The sequence below is a fragment of the Podarcis erhardii genome, assembly GCF_964252035.2.
Source record: "Podarcis erhardii genome assembly, chromosome: 2".
NCBI classification, from domain to species: domain Eukaryota; kingdom Metazoa; phylum Chordata; class Lepidosauria; order Squamata; family Lacertidae; genus Podarcis; species Podarcis erhardii.
The window spans coordinates 107029359-107057108 of record NC_138498.1 but is presented as its reverse complement, the minus strand read 5'-3'; the positions used below and the strand labels follow the sequence as shown (position 1 = coordinate 107057108).

Here is a 27750-nt window from a genome sequence, read left to right as displayed (position 1 = left end):
TCCGCATATAATAGTTGCTTGGCAACCATGTAAACATGGGTGGCAAGCCCTATGCCCAGGTACCAGCTAGCTTCAGGTGGCAGCTCAAATAACTGAGGGGACAGGCCACTTTTACGTGGCTCCCCTCAGATCCTGAGGGGATGCCTAGCCCGATCGTAGGGACATGGGTGAGTTCAATGTTTGTGATAAATGCTGTCCGTGGCTGTTTGCAAGGCTTCACAAGCACTTTATATTCTAGAAAAAGATGACTAGGTGTGTCTAGAAATGCTACCCTCTAATCTGGAAGTATTCCTGTCTAATCTATGGGATCTGGGATGCTTTGTATTCACTTGGGCTATATACACACTCTACCTCTGAAGCATATCTGATGCTCATTCTTTCCTGTAAAGAATCTTGGGCACTGTGGTAAAATTCTCAGCAACTTTTAACAAATCACAGTGCTCAGAATTAATTGAGGGAGATAATGGGCTTCGGAGGTATAGTCGATGCAAAGCTTTCCAAACTTTGTCTTATGACACATTATGTGTGTCGGCTGCAGTGTGTAGGTGTGTCGCACAAATGCTCTTATAAGGGGTTAGTTTAACCTCCAGCTTGCTAGTAAAACTGAATTACTGTGCTGCGAAATGATGCATGTCTAAAAAGTGTGTCACCGTCATGGAAAGTTTGGAAAGCTCTGGTATAGTGTGTACCGAGCCTTGGTGAAAAGATAAATGCACACTGTCCTGGCTCAAGTCTTCCCTCATTTTTGTCCTTACTTCACATGTTCCAGGCCTGAGCCTTGGCAAGCCTTGGTGCAACTTAAGCCATGCACATGAATTGAAGCTTATTAAATAAGGGGTTGAACCATAAAGAAGTCTATGGGATGAAATTAAGGGGGTTGGCTGAGGTCAGGTTAACCCTGCAAAAAATCAATTCCGATCTGTATGGGAGGGATGGTTTCTACTCAATGTCCCCATTTCCTCAGAAATGACACTCTAATGATGGGAAATTCTGTACAGCAGGATGGGTGCATGGTATGTTTAGACTCTATAATAGGACAGAAATGCTTGGCTCAGATCCTGCCAGTTGTTTCTGAAAAGGGCCAGCAGGAAGCAGTGAGGTACTCTGGATAACTCCAACTCCCTCCCTTCTCCTTACTTACTCCCCACTGGTCCACTACTTTTGCCACAAGAAAAGGGTTAGGGAGCAAGGCCTATGGTTGCCTGGCAACCATAGCATCCCAGGCAGGAAACAGGAGTGGCCTTAGGCATATTGTTGCTAGGCCAAATATAAAAATGGAAATTTCGCTCCTCCGTTAGATACATCCTGTAATCTTGAGTGTTGTCTTTTGAGCTGCAAAATTCTGCATGGATTTTTCCATTGTTTTAGCAGCAATGGCAGCTTTTCCCTTGCTGGGAACTTAGGCTGTGTATGCACTACACCTTTAAATCACAATCAAAGCACATCCCCCCCCCCAAGAATTCTGGGCATTGTAGTTTGTGTTAAAGGTTGATGGAAATTGTAACTCAGTGAGGGGTAAACTACTGTGAGGAGTATGCTCTACTCTCCATCAGCTTTTGGAGACAGTCTTTGGCCTCCTAGAGAGTCTTTATGTATGAGTGTCAAGCAGTTAAAAATTCACCCACAACTCCAATCTTTACCTCTTGCATCCTCACTTCTTACTCTTCCTTTTGCATCTGATCTCCTATTCTTCACTCTCTACCAGTCCGGAGCAGCAGAAATACACATACCAAATGCACACACCAAACGACAGGCATAGCCATCTGCTGCCAGTGTATTTTTTTCTAATGCTGATTTAAACTCACCTACTTAAACCCACATTTCATTGCCCTTTTCTTGATAGATAAGATGAACAAACATTCTCCCTTTTCGTTTAGCAGCATTCTAATGTATGAAAACCTTCCAAATGTTTCCTCCCCCAATTCTTTCTTTAACATTTAAGCGTTTTACATCAGTGATCTAAAGTACTTGACATTTTAAACAATGTACAACATTAGTATAATAATAATAATGGAAATGGTTAAAAATAAAACAGCGAGAGAGAGAAAAGAGGGGTAAGCCTGGGTAGTAAATCTCCCTTGATGCATTAATCTCATTAAGGTTCAGTAAATTTAATTTGATATATAGTCTCAAAGCACTCCCAGCAATGCATGTGGATTTATATTTTCCTGTACCTTATTTCCCCAATATACAATAAAAATGATAACATTGTCCACAAAAGGATCATAATCTTGTCTTTCCCCTCTCAGTCAGATCATATTAGTCCATTTAACCATGCAGGCTACAATTCATACTTTGTTTAGCCAAACATGCAATCAGGCATTCTTCCGATTATAGGGAATAAAAAAAAAAAGAATAGTGATCTGTCTGAGTGGCATCACATTCTTAAGCGAGTTAACATACCGTATTTTTCGCTCCATAAGACACACTTTTTTTCTCCTAAAAAGTAAGGGAAAATGTCTGTGCGTCTTATGGAGTGAATGTGTGGTCAGTCGCTGGCTCCCTTTCCGTCCCAGCCCCCTTGTCCAGGCCTCCATTGTTGAATGTTCTGCAGAAGGAGGCTGTTTGTTTCCCTAAAGACATGTGACTGGCTGATTAGCTTATCTGGTAGAAACTAAGGAAGCTGCAGAACTGTGAGTTGAGCCCCATAAAACAGGATTTTTTCCCCCTTTGCAAAGTAAGCTCAACAACTTTGAGCTGATCCTCAAAAAACAGGGCTTTTCCCCTCTGCAAAAGAAGCTGTACAACTGTTAGCTGATCCCCCCAAAAATAAGGCTTTCCCCCTTTGCAAAAGAAGCTGCACAACTTTGAGCTGATCCCCCCCCCCAAAAAATTAGGTTTTTCTCCTTTGCAAAAGAAGCTGCACAACTGTGAGCTGATCGCCCAAAAAACAGGGCTTTCCCCCTTTCCTCCTCTAAAAACTAGGTGCGTCTTATGGTCAGGTGTGTCTTATGGAGCGAAAAATATGGTAACTGCTTCATAATATTTTGTAAATGATGGAACAGCTAACCCTCTGTTTTTATTTCTCCTAGTAAAGTCTTTAAGGCTACCCTGAATCTTTTCTTTTCTGAATAAACTCCATAAATATATTTTGCCAAGTATCTACAATTTAGGGAAGTACTCTAATTGGAAAATTCAAAAACAAATATAAATTTTTGGGTAAAATTTTAGAAATGTTAATTCCCCTAAACAATATGTTTTCAACAGCAACCAGTTTTCAGTATACCTTTGACTTTAAACACCAGCTTTTCATGATTGTATTCAAATACTGTACATTATTTAGGTCTTATGATAGATGCCATAATATTTAACTGGAGAATCTTACCCAGCCACTCAGATTTAGTGCAGTTTATTTTATATGCTGAAACTTTGCTAAACTTGTCCTTTACATCAAGTAGCAGACTAATTATATTTTCCAGACCTTTAACATATAAGACCACATCACCTGCGTACTAGCTAATTTCAAAATCTTCCTAGGCAGCTTTAACACCTGTTATCATCTGGTTAGAGCTAATAATTTCTGCTAGAGGTTCAACAGATAATGCAAACAAAAGCACGGATAGAGGGCAACCCTGCCTTGCTTGTCTCTTTAAACAAAACCTTCAAAATGTTTTCTCCGCCCTGTTTTCTTTCTTTCATTCTGCAAGGTAATATATACCTTTCCTACAGTTTTTCCCATAGCAGCACTGTCTGTGGGTAGCACAGCTAGTAATCTATCGCATGAGCCACATTGCTGAGATATAGGCATCAAAGCCTACCAACCAAGGTGGATAAAAAGATGGAATTGTACTTTTATTTTATAGCGGTGAGAAACTGTGACCTCAAAAATACTGCAGAGGCCTGACAATGTGCACAGAAAAGTGGTCTTTATTTGTCTACTGCTGTTGCAACACAACACAACACAAATTTAGAACAGCTCCTCTACCTTTTGCCGTAACCAGGGCAGTTAGCTCTACAATCTCAGGCTACAACACAAAATATTGAGACTCTTAAAAAAATATTGTCAGTTTACAGGGTCACAAAGACAGGTTTGGATACGTGCAGGGAATTCCCGATGAAAACTCAATAGTGGGGCTAAACATTATTTCTCGCTGTCGGGGTCTGAAGCTTCCAGTGGTGCTGTCAGCGTAGGACTTTGGGTGGGGCAGATGTCCAGAGTCCCCATTTTATATCCTGAAACTTTGCTAAACTTGTCCTTTACATCAAGTAGCAGATTAATTATGTTTTCCTCAAAGGCCCTCAAATGCAGCTGGCTCACCACAGTTGGAAGTTAGTGAAGTAATTTAGGTAAATTAAGGTAAAGGACCCCTGGATGGTTAAGTCCAGTCAAAGGCTACTATGGGGTTGCGGCGCTCATCTCGCTTTCAGGCCGAGGGAGCCAGCGTTTGTCCACAGACAGCTTTCCGGGTCATGTGGCCAGCAGGACTAAATCGCTTCTGGCACAACGGGACACCGTGACGGAAACCGGAGCGCATGGAAATGCCATTTACCTTCCCGCCAGAGCAGTACATATATATCTACTTGCACTGGTGTGCTTTCAAACTGCTAGGTTGGCAGGAGCTGGGACAGAGCAATGGGAGCTCACCCCGTCGCAGGGATTCGAACCACCAACCTTCCGATTGGCAAGCCCAAGAGGCTCAGTGGTTTAGACCACAGCGCCACCCATGTCCCTAGTGAAGTAACATACATTATCTCTAAACAGGGAGAGATCCTGCGAGGTCCAGATGTCTGGAGACAACAGTTACCTAAAGATACCACTAGAAGCCTTAGTACGCTCTCACCTCTTCACCCTTCAACATACCTACAGATATTCTGATTGTCTCTCTTTATTAGGGAAAGCACCTTTTCCTGATCCCTCTCTCTGCTAAACCACCACCCTTATTTTTGTATTTGGGGGATGGCCTTGTTTGAATTTAAATATGGGATTTAAATATGGGGTTCAGCTCCCTCCATGGGCAAGTTAAAAGTTTTAAATGGGCAGATGCAACTTGCGTCCAAGGGACATAGACATGCATTTCACACCCTGTACATGCTGAGATTTACAGTACAGTCGTACCTTTGGTTACGTACTTAATTCATTCCGGAGGTCCGTTCTTAACCTGAAACTGTTCTTAACCTGAAGCACCGCTTTAGCTAATGGGGCCTCCCGCTGCCGCTGCGCCACCAGAGCACAATTTCTGTTCTCATCCTGAGGTAAAGTTCTTACCCTGAGGTACTATTTCTGGGTTAGTGGAGTCTGTAAGCTGAAGCGTCTGTAACCCGAGGTACCACTGTATTTTGAACAGTTGGTAAACAAATTTGTAGGACAATTATATTTTGCAGACGTCTCTTTAACCAGAAGAATCATTGCCCTCTTGGCTTTTAAATCATTGTGGGGCAGGCTAATGCAGAGTAAATTAATATAGTGCAGAGTAAATTAATATAGTGCATGGGCAATGAAAAGACTTTAATTATACGTAATACTCATTAAGTGATCCTTGGTTTGAAAATGGGAGTGTTCTGGTAAGAACACCATTATGACTGTCAGCGCTGGAAGCTACAGCGGTAAAGAAAAATAATAGGATAGAAGGGTGGACAACTTATAGAAGCTTATTAAAACAAGAGGGAGGAGAGTATAAATTTAAAGAATTTAAGGAATTATCAGGGAAATGAACTACATGATTAAAATATCATTTGAATGATATTTTAAGAAAGATAGGATACGAGGGTTTGGGGAACAAATGTCACAACTGGAGAGAGACCTGTTGGGATGTAATGTAAAAAAAGTGTTGTCTTGAGGAATGATGAGATAGAATCCATTTGCCCTCAGCAGCCCCTGCCCCGATGGTGATCAGAAAATGTCTGCCTGAGCGAATAGTGCAGAAATCAGCTCAGCAGTTAGAAAATAGAATCTACTTGCCTCAGCAGTCCAACACACAAAAGGTACCCTATGAGCAGAAAATGTCTCCAGAACTGTCCCCCCCCCAGAACCCCCACTTTCGAGTTTGCCACAAAATGCTGTGTAAACTGGCTGGTCAAGAAAGTCAGTCACAAGGAGATGAGCTAACTGTCTGTGTTATGTACTGAAGTTCTCACCCTGGGCCAGGAGGGGGATACTGTAGATAGTTTTCACTCAGGTCCACATATGCAAATAGGGGATTGAAAGTGACGTTCAGTGATTGGATAGTTACAGAAAGTGGTTACTGTTGCGTTGTAGTGGAGCTCTATATAAGCAGGCTGGCTGAACCTTCTGTTCTGGCCTGTGAATAAACAAGAGCTGTTTGAAGAATTGCTGTGTCGTCTGATATGTTCACCCACAACTTAACAGTCTGGTGTCTGTTTTTAAACTTGCGTAGGTCAGCTGAATATGGGCAAAAAACCAGCACAGACTGGCAGTTGCAGACAGGACTGGAGGGGAGTGGGGAAGAGGCTAGAAAAGTTCTGTTTTTGCCTGCTATTGTAATGTCTCCCAAAAATAGAAATTGTTGAGACAGACTCCCAGAAAGAGGAACTGCTTAGGAAAGGACTCTTGTGTGGCTTGTTTGCAAAATGATGTAATCTCGCTCTGCATATGCTCTTGTACCCGTGTCTGGAAGTTGTTTGTGACACACTATAAAAGTGAGCCCCAAATAGCAATCGGGGCTCAGCCTTTGAGAATGATCTCGCTGATGCCAGCTGCAGCTTAATAAACCAGACCTTCCTCGAAGAACCCGGTGCCTGTCGTTATGGATTAGGACAAATTCTGCAACAGTCTAAAATGTACAGTGGTACCTCAGGTTAAGTACTTAATTCGTTCCGGAGGTCCGTTCTTAATCTGAAACTGTTCTTAACCTGAAGCACCACTTTAGCTAATGGGGCCTCCTGCTGCCGCCGGGCCACTGGAGCACAATTTCTGTTCTCATCCTGAAGCAAAGTTCTTAGCCCGAGGTACTATTTCTGGGTTAGTGGAGTCTGTAACCTGAAGCGTATGTAACCTGAAGCGTATGTAACCCAAGGTACCACTGTATAAACTATTATTGGAATGGGAGACAAAGAATGAGCAAGTAAAATCCTCAGTGATACTCTGGGCAATAGATATCGGTCATAATATAGACATGGCAGCATGGGAACAATTGTGGAACGTGGGTATAAAATTTACAGTATGTTATGGTTTAAGAGAAAATTATATGAAAATGATGTATTGTTGGTATCTAACACCGAGTAAACTGGCAAAAATGTACAAATCTAAATCAAACAAGTGTTGGAAATGTAAAGAGAAATAAGGTTATTTTATCATATGTGGTGGTCTTGTAGTAATGATATATAATGAATTGAAAAGGTTGTTTAAAATAACTTTTGTAAAAAACAACAACCAGAAGCTTTTCTTTTGGGCATTATAGGGACAGAACTACCTAAATTGTATAGAAATTTATTTATGTATGCTACTACAGCGGCAAGAATGCTACTTGCCCAAAAATGGAAAGAAGCAGAAGTCCCAGCAAAGGAAGAATGGATACAAAAACTTATGGAATATGCACAAATGGCGAAACTTACCAGAAGAATAAGAAATCAAGATAACAAACTGGTTTTTTTAAATAAAGAATGGAAATGGTTCATTGAATATTTACAGAAAAATGGCAAACAGATAAAAACATTGGCAGGATTATTGTAATAACTTGCAGTTTCATAAGAGTATATATTTAAAGTAGATAATTAAATGAGCAAATCAAATGAATTTGGATCTGCAGAAGATATTAAAAAATAAATTTAAGGAACCGCAGAAAGAGGGGGAAGGAAGTCAAGCTTTGAAATGTTAAAATGATTGTAAAATTAATGAAATGTATTAACCTGGAAAGTTTAAATAAAATAATAAAATAAAATAAAATGGGAGTGTTATATCCCTCGTTTCGATGGTAAAATGTTGGCGGGTACATAGATAGCAGCAGTGGCGGCTAGTCCTAACTCCTCCAATATCTGCTATAGTGACTATGCTGGACAACAGACAACAATGGTTATAGATTCCAGCTTCTTGGCACAGAATGGTTACTTTAGTGCAGTGTTTTGATTGATTGGTTTTTAATGCAGAGTACAGTGGTACCTTGGTTCTCAAACGCCTTCGTACTCAAGCAACTTGGAACCCAAACACTGCAAACCCAGAAGTAAGCGTTCCAGTTTGCGAACTCTTTTCGGAAGCCGAACGTGCTCCGTTTTGAGTGCCACGCTTCTGTTTTGAGCGTTACACTGAGGTCTTTGCTATTTATTTTGCGTTTTTGTTTTTGCGGCTTTTTCGTTTTGTTCTTGTGACTATGTGGAACCCAGTTCAGCTACTGACTGATTGACTGTGTGACTGCAGTACATTGTTTATTGCTTTCATTTGATGGATCAACAGTCTCGTCAGATGGTAAAATTCATGTTAAGTTGGTGTTTCAGGGGTTGTTTTCAAAAGTCTGGAACGGATGAATCCATTTTGCATTACTTTTCATGGAAAAGCGCACCTTGGTTTTGGAACGCTTTGGTTTTGGAACGGACTTCCGGAATGGATTAAGTTTGAGAACCAAGGTACCACTGTATGCTCAGTGTCCCAGATAACTCTTTTGTTGTAAAGGCTGGTCTAGATTATAGCTTTCCAGTCCCACGTTAATGGCTGGATGATGTTGCACACAACCAAAAATACCTTTTCAGACAGAATGCTGTTTTGGTGAGGGCAAGAGGGCAGCCTGGAATCGGGGCACAGCTGGGCATTCTCTACCAGCCACATAGGCTGGCGCAGATCAGCTCAGACTGAAGCTCCCCTTATGTCTGGTCCGTGGCGATCAAGACTGTCGAAACATGACTCTCAGCCCTCGCAAACGAAGCTCTCTTGACAAGTCCTTGGCTGGCGTAACGTGACCAAGAGATCCCCCGTGGGAAGCTGGCCTGCATCATCGGAGACTCGCCTGTCTGCTTCTTGCCCTCGCCTGAAGAGCCTCTTTTCTTGTCGGTAATAAGAATAATGACAAACCCGTAAGAAATCCTTTCGTAGTTGTCAGAGGCAAAGTGTGACCTTCCACTGGCCCCTATCAAGCTCGCCAGCGAGTTTGGAGAGGCGACTGGATTATGTTGCTCAATTGCTAATTAGGGGCTCCTTGTTGCCTCTCTTGCTCCAGCACGCCAACGGTTTCTATGGCAACTACAGAAGCAGATGCAGGACCGACTTCACCCAGGAGTATCGCAAAGCAGCCCAGCCGCAACCTCCTGAACTCTTCCTGAAGAGAATGAAGGTGAGTGACGGGTCAGCTCCTTCGACAGGCTCCCACTGGGAAGAAGGCAAATGAAAGCCTTCATCCTTACCAGACCTCCTATCTGATTGTTAATATGGACAAATGGAATGAAATAGCCGTATGGGCGTGCTGTGACTAATCTCATTTTGCACAGAGGAAGGCGTGAAATGTACTGGAAGTAGGCCTCAGTGCATTGCCATGATTAAGAGAAAGTTCTCATCTCAAGTTCAGGTATTTAACTCTTTGACCACAGCCTTTTCATACCTGAGACCCACCTTCAACCTGTGGCTACCCCTTTAAAAATAATAATAAATAAAAACGTATTTATTTTCCAACTGTACACAGCATTCCAAATGTGGTCACGCCATGTAGCAGCATTACAATATTGGCAGTTTTATTTTCTCAACAGCCCATCTGGCTGTTAACCAGAAAGCTGGTGGTTCAAGCCCACCCAGGGATGGCTGTGGGCAGGATCCGTGCATTGCAGGGGGTTGGACTAAATGACCCCCAGGGTCCCTTCTGTTGTAAACAAAATCTGCCCTTTTTCCCTTATGGGGTATCCAAGAGCCCGTATAGAGTGCTTAAGTGGGTTTCCTATCGGTAGGAGAAAATAACAGACCAACCAGAGAATATTGAGAAGCAAAGCAGCTAGTAAGCCTGGTCTTTATTAAAGCTGTTGCAACAGGGTGCTCCCCTCACGCACAGGAGGACGGAGGAGGACCCAGAAAAAAGGGGTGCCTGCCCTTATATAGACATTTTAAATTCCCTGCCCTGGAGCTCAAGACCACCCCTCCAAACATCATACCTACATCACAGAAAAGGCGGTCTGCAGCAGAAATTTGAATGTTGTTGTTTTTCCTGTCTGTCAGGTTATCTGATAATGCCTTATCGGATTGCCTTTCCCGGTAGTCTGGCCATTCCTTTGAGATGGTGATTACCCAATTCCTGAGACAATGGGAAGGTTCCCTCCCCCCCCCCTTGCAGAGAAAACATTTGGTCAGTTTGGGAATCAAAATGGTTTCAGGGCGGTCTTCCTGTGCTGCTCCAGACATGTGGTCCACATATCTATGTACGTGCTTGGCTGGCACATTTATGAACATTCATTATATATATAAGACCTTAAATTTTTATTTACACTTCCAAATCTACGATTCTATGAGTTCCCTTCCTAGTGATCGCTGCCATGGAATGTGCCTTTTCCTCTACACACTGGGTCAAGATCTTCCTGCACCACAACCCCGAAGTCTCATTTCTGATCAGTCAACTCATGAGCGTATACTGTATAGGAACATGCTTCACTTTTACACTCGTTTACACTGGATTGCATTTGCCATTTTACCACCCAGTTTAGAAAGGAGCTTTTGCAGCGTGGCCCTGGGTCGTATCCAGAGTACTCAAGAGACATACTGTGATAGATATGGGATGGCAACTGATGGATCCCATCACGAAGGTTGGTGGTAGTGGTGATGGCTGTAGCTGACTCTTTCACTTGCATTTGTGAGGCCTGGGATTAAAATCCTAATTCAACCTGCATAAAATTGCTTGTCCCAAACTGCTGATTTTATGCCATTTGACCCTTTGCCGATGTGGAATTAATTTGAGCTAGAGCAGCAGGCAGGCTCCTGAATCCCTAGTGCTTGACTTTTCTGCATAGTGTTGCAAGAATATGTCTTCCTGTAAAGCATAATATGTCATGCTGTAAAGTAAAATGCTTTTCTGATCGGAAAAATCTATTTAGGAAGATGTGGTTATGTTTTTCTGCTTCTGTTACGACCAGTTATAGGAGGTTGTGAATATTGCACTGTTAGGACTTATACTAGATGCTGCTTAAAGCTTTAATAACTAAAATGTAGCTAATTGTTTGTTAATTATCTTCTTGCTGTTTTTAATAGCTGCCTTGAGCGCTTTTATAGTGAAAGATGGATATAAATTTCTCAAATGAAACAAAAATGAAAGGTAAAGCAAATTCCATGCACCCAAGGTTACATTAGTGGAAATGCTTCTCTATCCTCTGTTTACTGAGTAAAGGTAAAGGCAAAGGAACCCCTGACCATTAGGTCCAGTCGCGGACGACTTTGGGCTTGTGGCGCTCATCTTCCAGGCCATGTGGCCAGCATGACTAAGCTGCTTCTGGTGAACCAGAGCAGTGCACGGAAACGCCGTTTACCTTCCCGCTGGAGTGGTACCTATTTATCTACTTGCACTTTGATGTGCTTTCGAACTGCTAAGTTGGCAGGAGCTGGGACCAAACAATGGGAGCTCACCCCATCATGGGAATTCGAAGCACCGACCTTCTGATCAGCAAGCCCTAGGTTCTGTGGTTTAACCCACAGCGCCACCCACTGTGTACTCATCCTAATATGCTTGCGAGGAGGTTAAGATGGCATTGGCTCAAGCAACCTTCCAGTCCATTTCCAGTCCAATATTTTGGGGAAACAGGTTTGTAGCGCAAAACCTCCCAGTCAGCTAGAATTGTGGAACCTGAATTTGCAGGTATGTGATTGAATCCCACCTGAGAACAGCTGCAGTCTGGAAGATCGCTCTTGTCACCTGCTCATGAGAGGGATCCATTGTCGGTAGTTTCTTTCCTGCCAGGTTGTCCTTTGTTATTGTGGTATGGAAGTGCTAGCCCTCCTCTTTATTAAATCTATCTGCTGGGATTTCGGGTAGCAGCTAAGCTCTATTTAATTGCTTTGCAATATCTTGAGCGGCATGTTGTGGATTAGGCTCCTCCTGCCCCCACATCCTGGCACTGACAGTAGGAGACTTGGCATCTGTCCCCATTAAGCAATGAAGACAGCTGCTTCTTAATTCTCTTTCGGGAACCCACAGCAGTTTTGACAACAGGTAAAGCCACGGCTGCTTCTCATCCTCTGTGCCGCTGTGCCTGGAGCCCTGTCACCTCGCAGCACTGCAGAGGCAGGAAACGGAGCATCGTGTTGTGACAAGGGGCTTAGCTCATGTGACTCTGCATCTGTGCTGCTTGGATAATCTCTTTCTCTGATCCTTTCGGTTTGCAAGGGAGAACTCCCACTGCTGATTCCCAAGCCCAAGCGCTCGTCCTCAGCTTATTTCATGGAGGGGAGAAATGATATAGCTCAGTATTTTATCTGTGGGAGATCTAATCAGGGTGATCGGATGCAAAGGCAGGGGCTTGCGTTCGCTTAATAGTTCTGCCTGTTTGAGCAGGCACTTGTTTTCTGACCCTGCAGCATTTTGGGATTACAAACTGTACCTGTTGAAAATCCCTCACCGGCAATATTTTATTACAGTTACAAAATCCCTGACAGTTTGTGGGCTGGATATAACCCCCCAAAGCACTTTATCTGGTCTCTAGTTACCCCGTACTACATGTTAATTATGTTGTGGCAAAGTGTTTGCTAGCAGTTTCACTGGTACGGAAAATATTGTTTTCAAAAGCTGTAAGAAACCAGAGGCGGAGTCTCTCTCTCTCTCTCTGGGTTTCAAAGCCCATGCTGATCGAGAGGGTCAACTTTATTTATAAAGCCTCAGCAACAATGAAGACTTGGCAAAATGCCTCTCCTACCCAACCTTGAAATTACAGGGTGGCTTTAGAGAATATAGAAGCAAAGGGTCATAATTCAGTGGCACAGGTACATGCTTTGCATGCAGATAATCCCAGGCTCCATCTCCTCCAAATAAAAAGGTAGCAGGTTTAGAAACAACTTCTATACGAGGACCAAACTAGATGTGATATTTATCAAAGGGTTGCCCTGGTGCCCTTGATCTTTAAAAAAATAAATAAATCGCTGGTACAGCCCATCCCCGCAAGCCGGATCAGGACTATACTGTGTGTGGAGGGGGCCTTAAACCTTTTTCCTCTGCCTTGTTCCCAATGAGAATCCACACAACCCCATGAGCCCAGGGAGGGGAAGGGGGCAAGGCCAGGGAGAGTTTCACAGGAAAGGATGAGAAGTTGTTTGTGGATCCAGGGGAGAACAGAAAGATAGTATTGGGGGGATACAGGCAAGGGCATCACAATGTCAGAGCGACGAAAACAGGGATTCGTTTTAGCAGCGGTCCTGGGTAGATTGAGCTGGCAAAGGTGAGCTATCGGAAGGCCAGAGAAAATATTATTGCAGACTGCAATTGTTATGTACTGAAGTTCTCACCCTGGGCCAGCAGGGGGATACTGTAGATAGTTTTCACGCAGGTCCACATATGCAAATAAGGGATTGAAAGTGACGTTCAGTGATTGGATAGTTACAGAAAGTGGTTACTGTTGCGTTGTAGTGGAGCTCTATATAAGCAGGCTGGTTGAACCCTTAAGTTCAGTTCTGTTCTGGCCTGTGAATAAACAAGAGCTGTTTGAAGAATCACTGTGTTGTCTGATATGTTCACCCGCAACTTAACAGTAATCACTGGGGGAGATTAACAGGAGCACGTACCAGATGTTGCATCTTCAGTCGTGCAGAACAGGCCATGCTGGCCCAAAATATGATAGGGCCAACAAGTGTAATAGCCCTTGGGGTGTGGTTAGTATGGGTGTGAGTTCACCTGCTAGGTTTGCCATCTGCGCCTTGTCTCTGCTTTCTAGGCAGCAATATACAAGACACCCAGGTACTAGGATTAGTGATATCGCCCAAAACCGGTTTGAAGTCCATATCATGATATCTGTTCCATAGGTTTTTACCTGACAATATATTGCGAATCATGATGTGTATTAAAGCTGGGCAATATATTGTCCCAAACCAGTTTGAAGTTCATATCGTGATATTGGTTTCATAATTTTTGACCCGGCAATACATTGCAGATGATTACGTGTGTGTGTGCTGTGCAAAAAATCACAATGGGGGGGGGACCGTGAAGCCGGCCAATGCCTGTACACAGCTCCATCCTTATTTCAGACATTGTGATATATTGGTGTATCACGATGTTTAGCTGGTGATATATCGTGATGTTGAAAAACCAGATCCCGCCCAGCCCTACCAGGTACCTCACAAGAGGGTTATTTATTGCTGCCATTCATGAGAAGACATTTGCTTCTGAAGAGCCACATGGCGCAGCCTCCACTCCAAGGCATGCACTAGGAGAGAGACCCTTCCTCCAAAAAGAAACTAAAATTTGCAGCCTGTATAATGTACAGGCACCTATACACACTGTACTTCACAGTGAGGGGCTAGCTACTACCTTATACACTAGCTTTCAGCATGATTTGGATAGACATGGAAAATCAGTGAGGTATAGGCAGTGCATTACAAAACGCAGGAGAGCAATTCCGGCTTCAGCTTGTAAAATGGAGAAATTCCCTCTAGCCGGACTGACTGAGATTAGTTGTGAGGGAGAAGTTGCTCTAAAAGAGCCAGCACCTCACAAACACTTTTAGGCAGCCTATAAATGTCGGCTTATAACAATCAGAGACCTGTAGCAAAATATGTGTTTGGCTACTTCAATAGGATAAATACAACCTGTGCATCTTCAGCTCCTTGGCTTGACCGCCCTGTTGGCTCCTAGGGATGCGCAGGGATGCCAGCTAAGGCAACAGAATAAGCTCCTGGAGGATGCAGAACTGATCTCCAGCTGCCAGCTTGCAAGAGCTTTTCAGACATCAGTGAATGGCACAATTGACTCCCTTAGAATGATTCCTCCTGATGAAATTCATCTGCTAACCAAGCATCCCTTGAAGCTGACATCTGCACAGAGAACACAAGAGCATCTCCAATTTTGTCATATGCTGGGGAGCTCTGGATTCAAGAGAGGAAAGGGTTACTTAGCCCAGCGCTTTGCAGGATAAGGCCCCGCAGGTGTACACTCTGATAATGTGGGTGGGCAAGAGCACTCCTCATGAGACACAGAGCAGGTACAGAGTGACAAACACACCACAGCACCTGAAGCCCTGCCATCGGTCAGCAGGGGTGGAAAAAGGGAGCAATTTTGTTTATCCTCTTGCTGTGCCAGCCTGAGAGGCCCTTGGGTGCAGTGGCGTAGCGTGGGTTGTCAGCACCCGGGGCAAGGCAAGTAATTTGCGCCCCCTAACCCGTGGATTTGCGCCCCCTAACCCGTGGATTTGCCCTAACCTCAGATGTTGCGCCCGGTGCGGCCGGCCCCCCCTGCACCCCCCACGCTACGCCACTGCTTGGGTGGCCTGTTCAGCTCTGCTTCCCACAAAGACCAAGGGGTCTGGTACTCCCATCTCGAGATGCCCCAGTTACAGGTTTCCTGCTGCCTGCCACCAGAGAGAGGATCGCCAGTGATAGTTTACTCCTCACTTGAGTAAAGGTTGGACCTTCTGCGAGGGCCGCGAGCCTAAGACTAGGCCTCGTATGCCTAGGAATAGAACGGTGTATTTTCTTTTGTTTTGCATTACATTTTATTTTGAAATCACTAATTAAGAGAAAAGGGGGGAATCAAACTCACTAATTACCGTTTTTTTGTATATCAGCATGGGTGGGCTTATGAGATAGAGTGAAAACAAAAAGGCTGTGTAGAGACTCAGTGGTTATCACTGACAGTTGTGAGTATTTGGATAAGTTATGTATCTATGAGTCATTTCTTGTTTCTTGATGGAAGCTGTGGAACAGGCAACTGACGCTTTTATTCTTCATTCTCTACCAGTCCTGAGCAGCTGAAATATACATACCAAATGCAGCACACCAAGCAAAAGGCATAGCCATTAGCTGCTACTAGGGTGGAAGTTGTGGAACAATCAATTGACCCTTTTTAGATCCAACGGGCTTGGCCTTATAGAAATAATCCTAGAGGCTTCAACGTAGGATAGACTGAAACCCAAATTCCCGTTTCCTTGGCCAAGACATTGCTGTTTACCTGATTGCATACCAGAAAGTACTCTGTACAATAAAAAAACACACACCTGCAATATTTATTCTATTTTACCACCTTTGTATCAAACCCTTCCATAAAGGATTTCAGGGATTTTCTTTTGTGCAGGGATTTACCCAATTTTCTCCTCACAACAATTCTGTGAGGTACAAAATGGTAAGAAAGCGTGACTGGCTAAAGGTAGTTCAGCAAGCTTCATGAATTGTGACTGAGTGGGGATTTCATTCCAAGTCTTCCCCAGTCTGCCCAGTATGGTATATACTGGATAGGGATAGCTTGACCACACTTGCCCATGCATTAGTAACATCATGGTTGGATTACTGCAATGTGGGGCTACCCTTGAGGTTGGTCCAGAGGCTGCAGCTACTGCAGGTAAAGGATCCCTGAATGGTTAAGTCCAGTGACTAGGCTGCTTGTGGAGCAAACTACTGCCAGTATATAATACAGTGGTACATTGGGTTAAGAACTTAATTCATTCTGGAGGTCTGTTCTTAACCTGAAACTGTTCTTAACCTGAGGTACCACTTTAGCTAATGGGGCCTCCCGCTGCCGCTGCACCGCTACCATGTGATTTCTGTTCTCATCCTGAAGCAAAGTTCTTAACCTGAGGTACTATTTCTGGGTTAGCAGAGTCTGTAACCTGAAGCGTATGTAACCTGAAGCATCTGTAACCCGAGGTACCACTGTACGTTGTTTGTTGGATTTTCACCAGCTGCGAGTCTGCCACCTATAAGGCCCTATATTATCACAGGACCAGGTTATGGCGAAGCGAGGATGTTCAGGAGAGCCTTTCACACTCGCTTGCCCAACTGCAACTCAACAGCTCTGCAGGGTTGCCAGTTGAGTCTTAATCTAAGGTAGTTGCTGCCATTATCCTCCCACTTCCTTCTTGCAGCCAAGGTGCACCTGGGGCGCAACAAAATTTTGTTGTTTTTCTTAAGGCTTCAAGCCAGTACAGCTGCACTCATTGGCTCAACCTATACACAAACTTGCTGGGGAAAGCAAGGCTAGCTTCTAGCTGCCTTCGCCCACCCCAGTATCAAAGCAGCTTGCTCATTACCCTGGTAGTTCCCCTCCCTAACTTCCCAAAGCCCAGGAACTCTGAGATCAACTCACCCTGTGTTTCACAAGCAGTTCCCTTATATGTTACACAGTGTGGAAAGGCAGCCCACATTTCGCAAGTCTTTCCCAGATCTCAGAAAAAAATGGGTTGGTCTCTTACAACTCTGATCTAAACGGTAGCCTGGATTCCAGAATCCCGAGGCTTGCAATTGCAGAGTTTTATGGCCCAGTTGTCAAACTTTACTAGAAATAAAAGGTAGGGGGGAAGCAGGCAGAGGGTGAAAACAGAATACAAAGTAAACCAGAACACTGTGGCTCTAAAACTGGGCTAATCCTACCCTACCGACTACAGCAGCTTTTCTCAGCCTTGGGTCCCCAATCGTCTTGGACTACAGCACCCGAAATCCATAGCTTCCCAGTACGAATCCCTCTCCTTTGGGCCAAATTTGCCCTCACCTGGTGTTTGAAAGCAGATCCCATCTTTACCCCACTGGTACAACTGCAGGGTGTGGCGTTTGGCAGGGAGCCGGGGGCTAATCTTGCTTGTGCTCTTTTCCAGGAAACCCCTTCAAAGCACATATTCTCTAAGCACGACAACAGGCACGCCTTCCCAGGATCAGCTACATATTTTGAGAACGTGAGTGTGATTGGTTTCGGGGGTGCGGGAGCGTGGGGGCGGGGAAGGTTTTTTTGTCCTTTTCCTCTTATGCAGCAATAGAGGCGGTAGAGAAGTTAATCAGAGGAGTGCTTGATTAGAGACACCGGTTTCATTCCTAATGTGATTAGCTCTCCCTTGGCAGGCTCCAGGGCTCCCTCAGGAACTGATGACACCAACTGGCTGCCTCTGCAAAAGCACTAGTTAAGTGCACGAAGTAGCCTGAGGCTTTGCCTTACACGTCTAGTGGGTACCTGATACACTCGAGCATTCAGGGTCAGGTGCCATAGGGACAGGACAGAGCTGGGCAAGCTGGAGTGCTCCATACCACATCAGGTCCCTTACCTTTCCCGCCCCGACCTGGCCACAGTGATCCATGCGACGGTCACCTCCAGGCTTGACTACAGTAATTCGCTCTACGCAGGGCTGCCCTTGAAGCTGTCCCAGAAACTCCAGCGGGTGCAGAATGCTGCAGCGAGGCTCCTCACGGGGTCTCTGCCATGGGAGCAAATTCACCCAGTGCTTTTCCAGCTGCACTGACTCCCGGTGGAGTATAGGGTCAGATTTAAGGTGCTGGTTTTGACCTTTAAAGCCCTTCGCGGCCTAGGACCCTTGTACCTAAAGGACCATCTCTCCCGGTATGCCCCTCGGAGGACTTTAAGGTTCATAAATAGCAACACCCTAGAGGTCCCAGGTCCTCAGGAAGTTAGATTAGCCTCAACCAGAGCCAGGGCCTTCTCAACACTGGCTCCAGCCTGGCGGAACGCTCTGTCTCATGAGACCAGGGCCCTGCGGGATCTGATTTCTTTCCGCAGGGCCTGTAAGACATAGTTGTTCCACCTGGCCTTTGGCTTAGAATCAGTTTGATTCCCTCCCCCTCTTTTTCCTTTCTCCTCCTGTGAAGAGGCCGCATCCTAATGTTTTAATGTTGTATTTTAATCTTGTTTTTTTTAATTGTATTTTAATCAACTTGTTTTTATTGTTGGTTGTTAGCCGCCCTGAGCCCGGTCTTGGCTGGGGAGGGCGGGGTATAAATAAAATTTTTTATTATCATTATTATTATTACCATCCTTTGTTAAGGCAGGTGTGCTCCGTAAGATTCCTCCCTGGCGCTGGGAGGGAAAGTCACCTAAGCTTGAACTCAAAGGATAATCTAGCGAAACCACGCTTTCTGAAACAATATGAGAACCAAAGCACAGCCATTCTTTGAAATTTGCACCTCTGAATTTTGCAGCGCAGTTCTCCAGCCAAGTAATGTGTAGGGGGGAATTGCATATATTCGTGAGAATAGCATACAAAATGGGTTAGGATAAACTGGTTGCAAAAATGTGTATATTAGTAAAAGGAAAACCCTGCACGGAATGTGTTTATCAGGAGAAATATGCCAAATAATTGCAATTTGTGGCATACTGGCTAACTTGTGGGTTATTATATGCAGGATCAAGTACTGAGGGCAGGAGTTTCTGCTTGGTGTGAAGACAGATTGATTTTTTTAAAAGCAATCGCAGAGTTGTGAACCCTTCTACAAAACTTTTGTGAGAGACATCAAGCACTTGATCCGTTGCAAATTTTTTCCCTCGATTCCAAGGTAGTTCACCCGTCACTAAGGTACCCCTGCCCGTACAGGCCAGTCGTGTCCGACTCTAGGGTTGTGCGCCCATCTCACTTAAGAGGCCGGGGGCCAGCGCTGTCCGGAGACACTTCCGGGTCACGTGGCCAGCGTGACGAAGCTGCTCTGGCGAGCCGGCACCAGCGCAGCACACGGAAACGCCGTTTACCTTCCCGCTAGAAAGCGGTACCTATTTATCTACTTGCACTTAGGGGTGCTTTCGAACTGCTAGGTGGGCAGGAGCTGGGACCGAAAGACGGGAGCTCACCCTGCCGTGGGGATTCGAACCGCTGACCATGCGATCGGCAAGCCCTAGGCGCTGAGGTTTTACCCACAGCGCCACCCGCGTCCCACCATCACTAGTTCACCCGTCACTAGTTTTGATTAAATGTGGCAAGGGTTTCCTCCAGTGCCCTTCCCTGCTCTCAGAATATTGGTAACCTCCTGGCTTCTTCTTGTTCTGCATTTAAAATGGTGTGCTAGGTGGCTCCTTTCACAGTGCAGGTGTGAACAGTCTGGTCATTGTTTCCCGGCAGGGCTTAGGAAGGAGGAGAATAGAGGGAAGCCTTCCCAACACCAAGAACTTAATTGACTGGGTTCCCTTGAAGGAGGAGTTAAGACGTGAGAGACCCCTCATCTCAAGCTACCAGTATGACTTCCACTCCAGAGAAAAGGTCCCCCAGGTGTTAGTTCATCACTCCCAAAGCCAAGGGCAGCCCCTGCAACGCACACCCAGCACCACCTACCAGCACACTTACCGGAGCTACTCTTTGTATGAACCCATCCTCAGGACATTCAAGCGTGAGGTGGTGAAAGATGCTGAGCCCACCAAGCCTGTCTCCAGTGAGCCCACCGCCCCTGTCTCCAGTGAGCCCGCCACCGTTCCAGGCTCGTGTGAGCCCACCGCAACAGATACCAGCAAGACCCCAGAAGCCTTTGCTCCAGGACCCATTTATGTGCGCCCTGGCACCCACAGGCCAACCCGGTGGACTGTCTCAGACTGTTTGCACTGGCACAATTGCTGATCACACGTGGGAGTTTCTCCGTTATCTGCAAGAACAGTTAAATGCTCCTTTGTACAAGGTGAAATATGGGAAAAAATAAAATAAAATCTTGCTGGACTGTGACACAAACGGATGCTACGGGTTTTGCATGCCCTTTATTCCCCCTCTGCCAGGTAACCTTTTGCCACAAAACTCTTGATTTTGGCCACGGAGTTGTTTTGCCGGTCAGAAAAGTTGTGCGGAGGTATGCTTGTTTAATTCTACTGTTTTGTTTTCAAGACTAAGCACAAAGGGTTGTTTTGTAGGGACGAATAGGCACCAAACAGGGAAGCCCCGGAGGAGGAAGGCTCAGAACCCAGGATTGGTGGGGGGACACTGAAGAGAGATCAGAGGCAGAACGTGTGGGCGGGCGGGGAGAATGGTTGGATGCTGAAGAAGTAACAGGCTTTAGTGAGCAAGGAGAGCCTGTGACAGGGAGCAGCTTAGACTCAGAGGCTGAAGCAGAGGCGGGGAGGGCAAGAGGCTGCAGGAGAATCCCAGGAGTGTGACAAGCTCCCCTTCCTGCTTGTCTCCAAGGTCACACAGGGCAATGCACAGGGCTGAACAGAAATTGCAGGTGGGCCGCTACAGTTTGAGGCTGCTTGGACAATGTCCGGTTAGAGAAGGAGACTGGCTGGATGTCGAGAAGCGGCAGGAGGCACCAGCAGGTGAACCCCCTAGGGAAGCCTCAGAGGAGGAAGGTTCAGGGCACCGGGAATGGTGGTGGGACACTGAGGACAGGTCAGAAAATGAAGGAATGGTTGGCTGCTTTTTAAAAAAAGCAAGAGGCATGAGCGAGAGGGAAGAGCCAAGGACAGAAAGCAGTTCAGACTCAGCACATGAAGCTTCTCAGGAGCTTGCTAATTCGACTCTTCCCCCCCCCCTTTCTCCAAGAATATGCATGTGGCTGAACAATGAGCAAGAGTTTGCTCTTACCTTAGTGTACGCCAATGTGGGCAACCTCCGGAAGAGGAGGGGATCTTAGGGGGAAGTGGGAGACAGGAACTGTCAGTCCTGGCAACTCTGCTATGGAAGCTGGCCCTGCCTTGAGGCTTCTCTGCATTGTTTGCCGTTTTCTTGAATAAAGAATTAAACTTCCTGCTCCTCTCTGCGTTTGAGTGCTGAGCTGCATCTGACAGATTGTGAGGACTGGGGAGAAGTAAAGCTGCTGTTGGGCCTTAACAACTTTGTCCAATGTGAGCTTTAAATCTGCCTTTCGGCACTCTTTCTCCCTCTCACCTATGTCGATGCTTGACGACCTGCTAGCAATTGATCTTACAATGACTGCTTACCACCAGCAGCAACAGCAGCAGCAGCTAAGAGTTAAGTGCAGACAGCAGCTTAGGCAAATGGAGCACATCTCGGAACAAGACCCATTTTTAGGAGACAGAAAACCAGGAGAGAGAGAAAAAAATCCACTGGTTTTATTGGCATGAGGTGCTACACCACCTCCTAGGCACTGGGCTAGAGGGCACCTTATGTGCTACATGAGACACAGACCAAGTTAGGAACACACAAGAGGGTGTCGTGGCTGCACCCAGCCTTCCTGGAGTCAACTCAGCTGTGCAGCGTAAAAGACATCAGCGCAAGGATAGCAATGGCAACTCAAAAGCAGAAACACTGGAGTGCCTGCTCCGCTTAGTGCCTGCAACTTCCACCGCTCCTCCCCAGAGCCTGCTGAGGAAACCTTGCTGTCCTTCGGAGTTAAGGGCCAGACCCACGCAGCCCAATGAGCATGGCAAGAATGCAGGTGGAGCTGTGTCTTGGGCTGTATGGCGGCTTCACTGCTGCGTTCGTCTCCCAGGCTCAACTCTGCGTGTCATAGCTCGCCCTTTTACCGGCAGCCTTAATAGCGGTGCAGTAGAACGTGAGCTGTCAATATAGCACTACCGATATCCGTTATACATGGCGAGTTTACGGAGTAGCATAAGCAAAGAGGGAGGAAAGGGGAGGGGAGGCCTGTGCCCCAGAGAGCTTACAATCTAAAGTTCAACAGCGGGACAGACAATGAAAGGGGAGGGTGCTGAATGGAGCGTTCCGGTTGGCCATCGCTCCGCCGCTTCAACCTGAGCACGGCGCAGCCCATATTCTCTCCATGTTCCTTTGGAGTCGGAAGGCTACGCGCAATGAAGAAGCCATGGCTGGGAAGCAGGAGACCTTCTGCGCCTGCTGTGGCACTGAGAAAGTAGTAGATCTTGCTTCGGCTGGCTGGGTGCGCTGCTAAGGCGCTTCGCCTGTGCCCTGCTGACAGTGCAGGGCTGCCCCAGTCTCTGAGTCTCTATGCTTTGCAAAGATGAAATGAGCTACTTGGAGAACAGCAAAGGGAAAGGTCACTGCTGCAGGGCGCCGTGCCAGCAACGGAGCACATGCTCTCCTCCCTGCTCCCTTGTACGCACGTCCCGTCACTGTCGTCGTCAGGCACTTTAGTCCTCTCGGCTTGTATTGGCAGAAGAAATCTCTCTACCGGCAAGCATCGCTCAGACGCCTTCCTGAAGGCACAGGGCCTCCACGGCGCTGCTGGGACCCTGGGCCACCCCTCCAATCACAAAGAGCAGGTTGGCAGCCTCCAAGCTGGAACAGGAGCAGCGGCCGGTGGGCATGGGCGGCAAGGGCTCCCATTTCTTCCTCGCCAAGTTAAATCCTTCCACGGATCCAAGAGCACTTGACTGGTTCCCTGCAAAGGGGGTGGGGGGAGAGGCGGATCCATGAGCCAAGCGGTAGTTGGTGTCAGCAATTGCAAAAAATAAAAAATCTGGCATATCTACTGATTTCACTAGTACAAGACTACACTAAGGCTGAGCCAAGCTCCAAGGCAAACATCTCCCATGAACAACAATGGCACATCCTGCTGCAGCAGGAACGAAAGGTTTCGTTTACAGGCCTAGGGGATTTTTATGAAAGGCAGGGATTTGGAACTCAAACTGACGCCCGAAACAGTGCAAGTGGATCCTGGCATGCTTTCTCACAGCAGGCCTCTTTGCCAGCATCCCAGGACTGCCAGCTACACCGAGAGGGTGTGAATGAAAGCCAGAGACCCAATGCTGAAAGCATTCAGATGACACATTTTCAGGTAATTGCTCCCTCTAACTCTCATTCATTTCAAAGACAACCTTGTTGGAGTTTTGCAGTTTACCTTTAATGCCTTCTTTATTATTGTGTTTTGTGAGGACATCTAGGGTAGTCTTTAAGAAAGGCAAGAAAGTTGACAGAAAGAGGAGGTTTCTGCAGAAAACAGAGGTCGCTAAAGGCACTCTCTCCCCATGCTCAGTCTCAGTGACATGTAGCAAAGCATTTAGCCCAGAGATGGGGAATCTTTGGCCCTCCCAATGGTGTCCAACTTCATTGGCCCCAGCCAGCATGGCCCATTGTCAAGGGATGATGGGATTTGTAGTCCAACAACATCTGGAAGGCAATATTTCCCATCCTTGAAATGGACCCTAAGGCATCGTGCAGCATGTATTTCCACTGAGAAAATGGCATGCAAAACTTACCGTATTTTTCGCTCTATAACACGCACCTGACCATAACACGCACATAGTTTTTAGAGGAGGAAAACAAGAAAAAAATATTCTAAACGAAACAGTGGATATATGATTTTTGTGGTTCATGCTGTGGCCACAGACATGTGATCTGACGGTGAGTTTGGGGTAGCCCAATGCAAAAATCCTGAGGATCCATGTGGATCCATGCTTTGTAACCACGTTTTTGCGCCATTGCGACCCCATGAAACAGTGGGTGCGTGTGTTTTTTGGTGCAGGCTGTAGCCATGGATATGCTATGTGATCTGATGGTGAATTTGGGGTGACCTAGTGCAAAAATCCTGAGGATCCATGTGGATCCGTGCTTTGTAACCACGTTTTAAGTGGGGAGGGAAGGAAAAGAACTCAAGGGACAAGGAGCTCCCGTGGGGGGTGTGGAGAAGGATGCTGCTGATAATGCAGGAGAGGCTCCTCTCCGGCTTTGCTCCTTTAGAACAAGCAGGCTCTGCGTCTCTCCCTCCTCCCCGGCAAGGAAACCATGATAGTAACCACTCTGAGACAAATCAAGAAAAATTGCGACCAACACTCTCCCCCAACGCAGTGAGGTCAAAACACACACACGCAGAGAGGGAACTGGCCCTAAAGTCGCAGGGCGCTGGGGGAGTGAACGGGAAGCAAGAGAAGGAGAAGGAGCCCTCACACACAGAGAGACACACAGAGTGTCAATTCTAAAGTCGGAGGGACAGCGCAGGGAGAGTGACGGGAAGCAGGAGGAGGAGAAGGAGAAGGAGCCCTCTCTCTCACACACACAGACACAGAGTGTCAATTCTAAAGTCGGAGGGACAGCGCAGGGGCGCAGGGAGAGCGAAGGGGAAGCAGGAGGAGGAGAACGATAGCTCAAGCACACACACACACAGCCCCTACAGTGGCTAATCCAAAATCGGACAGCAAAAAACTGCAGGCAGGGACAGAGAGTACGGGGTTGTTTTAAAGCAGCCAACCCCGCTCTGCTTCTCTCCCTCCTCCCAGCTAGGCTGGCTGAAAAGCTTCGCTGCTACTTAGCAGATCAGTGGGGAGGAGAGAGGAACATAGAGGACGGGTTTTTTTTAAAGCAGCCAAGCCCGCTCTGCTTCTCTCCCTCCTCCCCAGCTCGGCTCGCTGACAGGAGCCGCTTACACCTGCTTTGCTGTTTCAAAGCAAGCCACAGACTGCTCACAACTGCAGCAGATTCCCCCGCCATCTGTAGGCATTCGCTCCATAACACGCACAGACATTTCCCCTTACTTTCTAGGAGGAAAAATCTGCGTGTTATGGAGCGAAATTTACGGTACCTGTATCTAAGAAGATGAGTGAATCAGTGGCTGCCCTGATAGTTTGTGCAAGAGGTGGAGGATGAGCAAACTGCAACAATGCAGAGGAAAGACCTACAAGATTCAGTGCAGAAGGAAGGGAAGGCTCAACCCCCTGTATTTTCTCCTGCTGTAATGCCTGTCCCACTCATTCATGTTAGGTAGCAACATGGCCCCCCAACACATCCTTCCAAAGGCGTTTGGTTCTAGATATGTGTTCCTGACACAAATTGCAAAAATGGAAAACTGCCACCTTCTCCCTCACTTTGATTCTATCTACCAAAAGGCAGTTATCCTGTGTTTAGGGACAACTCAATTCCTGTTCATGTAATGGGCTAGTTCGCACATCACAGTAAGCCAAACTGAACTGCTCACGTTGCTCCCATTTTGCCCTGCCCGGCCTGGAACAAAGAGCAACCAACCACAAGCCTTGGCTTAGTGTGACATGTGAACCAGCGCTCATGCGGTGTGCTCTATCACTTGTGCGCTGTTTGTGCCCGGTGAGCTCTTTGCTTATGGCTGACCATGGTATGTGAAATGGGTTGGGCCAACTGCTGCCAAAATGGTAGCTTGCAGGGGAGGGAATACCTGAAAACGCTGTGCACACTGATGTAGTTGTACGAGAACTGCATTAGCCTTCATGTTCAGAAACAGAGTCAATACCCTGGTTTCCACATGCAGGGGAAGCCATTTCTATAGCTTCCCTGGTTGGTGGAAGCAGTAAACCTCTGAATGCTATTTGATGGGAATTATAAGCCTTGCACTCAAGCCCTGCTTCTGAGTGACTGATTCCAAAATGCTTGGATTGGTCACTGTGAGAACAGGAAGTTGTATTAGATAGGACACTGGCCTGCTCCATCAGGCTGTTCTTATCTTCTCATAGTGCATAGAATAAGGGACTGTTGCAGGCTAATCCAGAACAGGAATGCAGAGAGCGCGAGCTGAACAACGAGGCAGAAAGGAGCAACTTCACAAATCAGATCCACGTCTCTCGGCAGGTAAGGGAAGATGACACACTTGAAAGAGATGGTGTAGGTCTACTTGTTTTAAGGAGTTGCATTCCATCCGACAAGCCCTCAAGCCCAGGGGCTTGATCTCACATGCAATCCAACATATCCCCAGCTTGGGACAAATTCTTGTGCATCTCCATCTTCCGCACACCTCAAGAGCACAGAAGTGGCCCATCTGCCACACTTACCAAGGCCCCCTGCTGCTACCACGCGGCCACCCAAGCGTCCAGCCACGAAGTCAGCCCTCTTGTCCCTCATGCGGATGGCGCGGCTCAGTCGATTCCAGGACCCTGGATGGGAGATGGTGGAGAGGAAGAACTCAGCTCACTGTGGAGGGAGAGGAACTAAGACTAAAGGGGAGGACAACTCAGTTGGCCAAGAACCTATGAATGCCAAGATAGATCTTGACTAAAGGGCTCTAATTTGGGTATTTACATCTCTTGACATGGACAAGAGACGACTCACAATCCTTATCCACCCATCTTAAAGTAAAGGTAAAGGGACCCCTGACCATTAGGTCCAGTCGTGGCCGACTCTGGGGTTGCGGCGCTCATCTCGCTTTATTGGCCGAGGGACCCGGCATACAGCTTCCGGGTCATGTGGCCAGCATGACTAAGCCGCTTCTGGCAAACCAGAGCAGTGCATGGAAATGCTGTTTACCTTCCCACCGGAGTGGTACCTATTTATCTACTTGCACTGTGACATGCTTTCAAACTGCTAGATTGGCAGGAGCAGGGACTGAGCAACAGAAGGGCACATCGTTGCGGGGATTCGAACCGCCGACCTTCTGATTGACAAGTCCTAGGCTCTGTGGTTTAACCCACAGCGCCACCTGTGTCCCATCCACCCATCTTAAGCAGGGGCAGTTAATCTCAGGGAGCTCAGTTCCCTGTCTTCACTCACTCTGTGGTGAAATGTGATGCTAGATGATAGCCAGGGAAGGCCTTATGTCAGAGCTCATCAGCCTTTGGTGCTCAGATGTTATTGACCTGCAGTTCCCATCATCTTCAGCCATCTTAGCCTTCATACAAAGGGAAGTCTATTGCAAAGATGTTTTCAGCCAGGGGTGATGGGAGCTGCAGACCAACAACATGGAGAGGACCAGAGTTCAAGAAGGCTGTCTTATATGGTATTGCCTGGGAAGTGAAAGTGTGACTAGGGCTGAAGCACAAGGAGTTGCTGAGTTGCTTAAGGCTTGTGTGCCATCACTTTCAGGCAAGAGTCGCTGTCAATCCACCGCAGTCTCTGCGTTAAACCCACTTTCCGTCAAACAGGCACAACATGACGCCAGCTCACCCTCCTCCAAGTCAAACATCTCCACAGTGTTGACAAAGTGGGGCCGGGAGTAGAAGTTGTGGGGTCCCGGCTGCTGCAGCCCTCCCAGGCTGAAAAAGCAGCTGTCCAACATGGCACAGCTGGCAAAGGCACGCCGGCTGGGCACACTCGGGTAGCGGGTCCAGCTCCTCACTTCCAGATCCAGGGCTTCAAAGGCCGTTACGGGCAGCTTGCCTTGCCTTCCTCCTG

At 46.7% G+C, this 27750-nt stretch overlaps 2 protein-coding genes across 10 annotated transcripts in view; one reads left to right on the top strand and one right to left on the bottom strand.

Annotated features, from left to right (window-relative positions):
• The first annotated feature begins 7 nt into the window (after positions 1–7).
• On the top strand, positions 8–20482 carry CIMIP7 (ciliary microtubule inner protein 7). Its single transcript, XM_081853961.1, has 4 exons — positions 8–167; positions 9105–9218; positions 17641–17718; positions 19882–20482. The coding sequence occupies exons 1-4, from the start codon at positions 141–143 to the stop codon at positions 20368–20370; spliced, it is 708 nt and encodes a 235-aa protein (XP_081710087.1). The 5' UTR covers positions 8–140; the 3' UTR covers positions 20371–20482.
• A 1308-nt stretch (positions 20483–21790) lies between these two features.
• Positions 21791–27750, bottom strand: part of KLHDC8B (kelch domain containing 8B) — a 52052-nt gene continuing 46092 nt past the window's right edge. For all 9 annotated transcript variants that reach the window (XM_081853755.1, XM_081853753.1, XM_081853751.1 and 6 more), the window contains exons 5-7: positions 27523–27747; positions 26415–26516; positions 21791–23062 (exon numbers count right to left, since the gene is read on the bottom strand). In XM_081853755.1, coding sequence (XP_081709881.1) covers positions 22866–23062; positions 26415–26516; positions 27523–27747 — 524 coding nt within the window. In that variant the 3' untranslated portion in view covers positions 21791–22865. The remainder of the gene's footprint in view (positions 23063–26414; positions 26517–27522; positions 27748–27750) is intronic.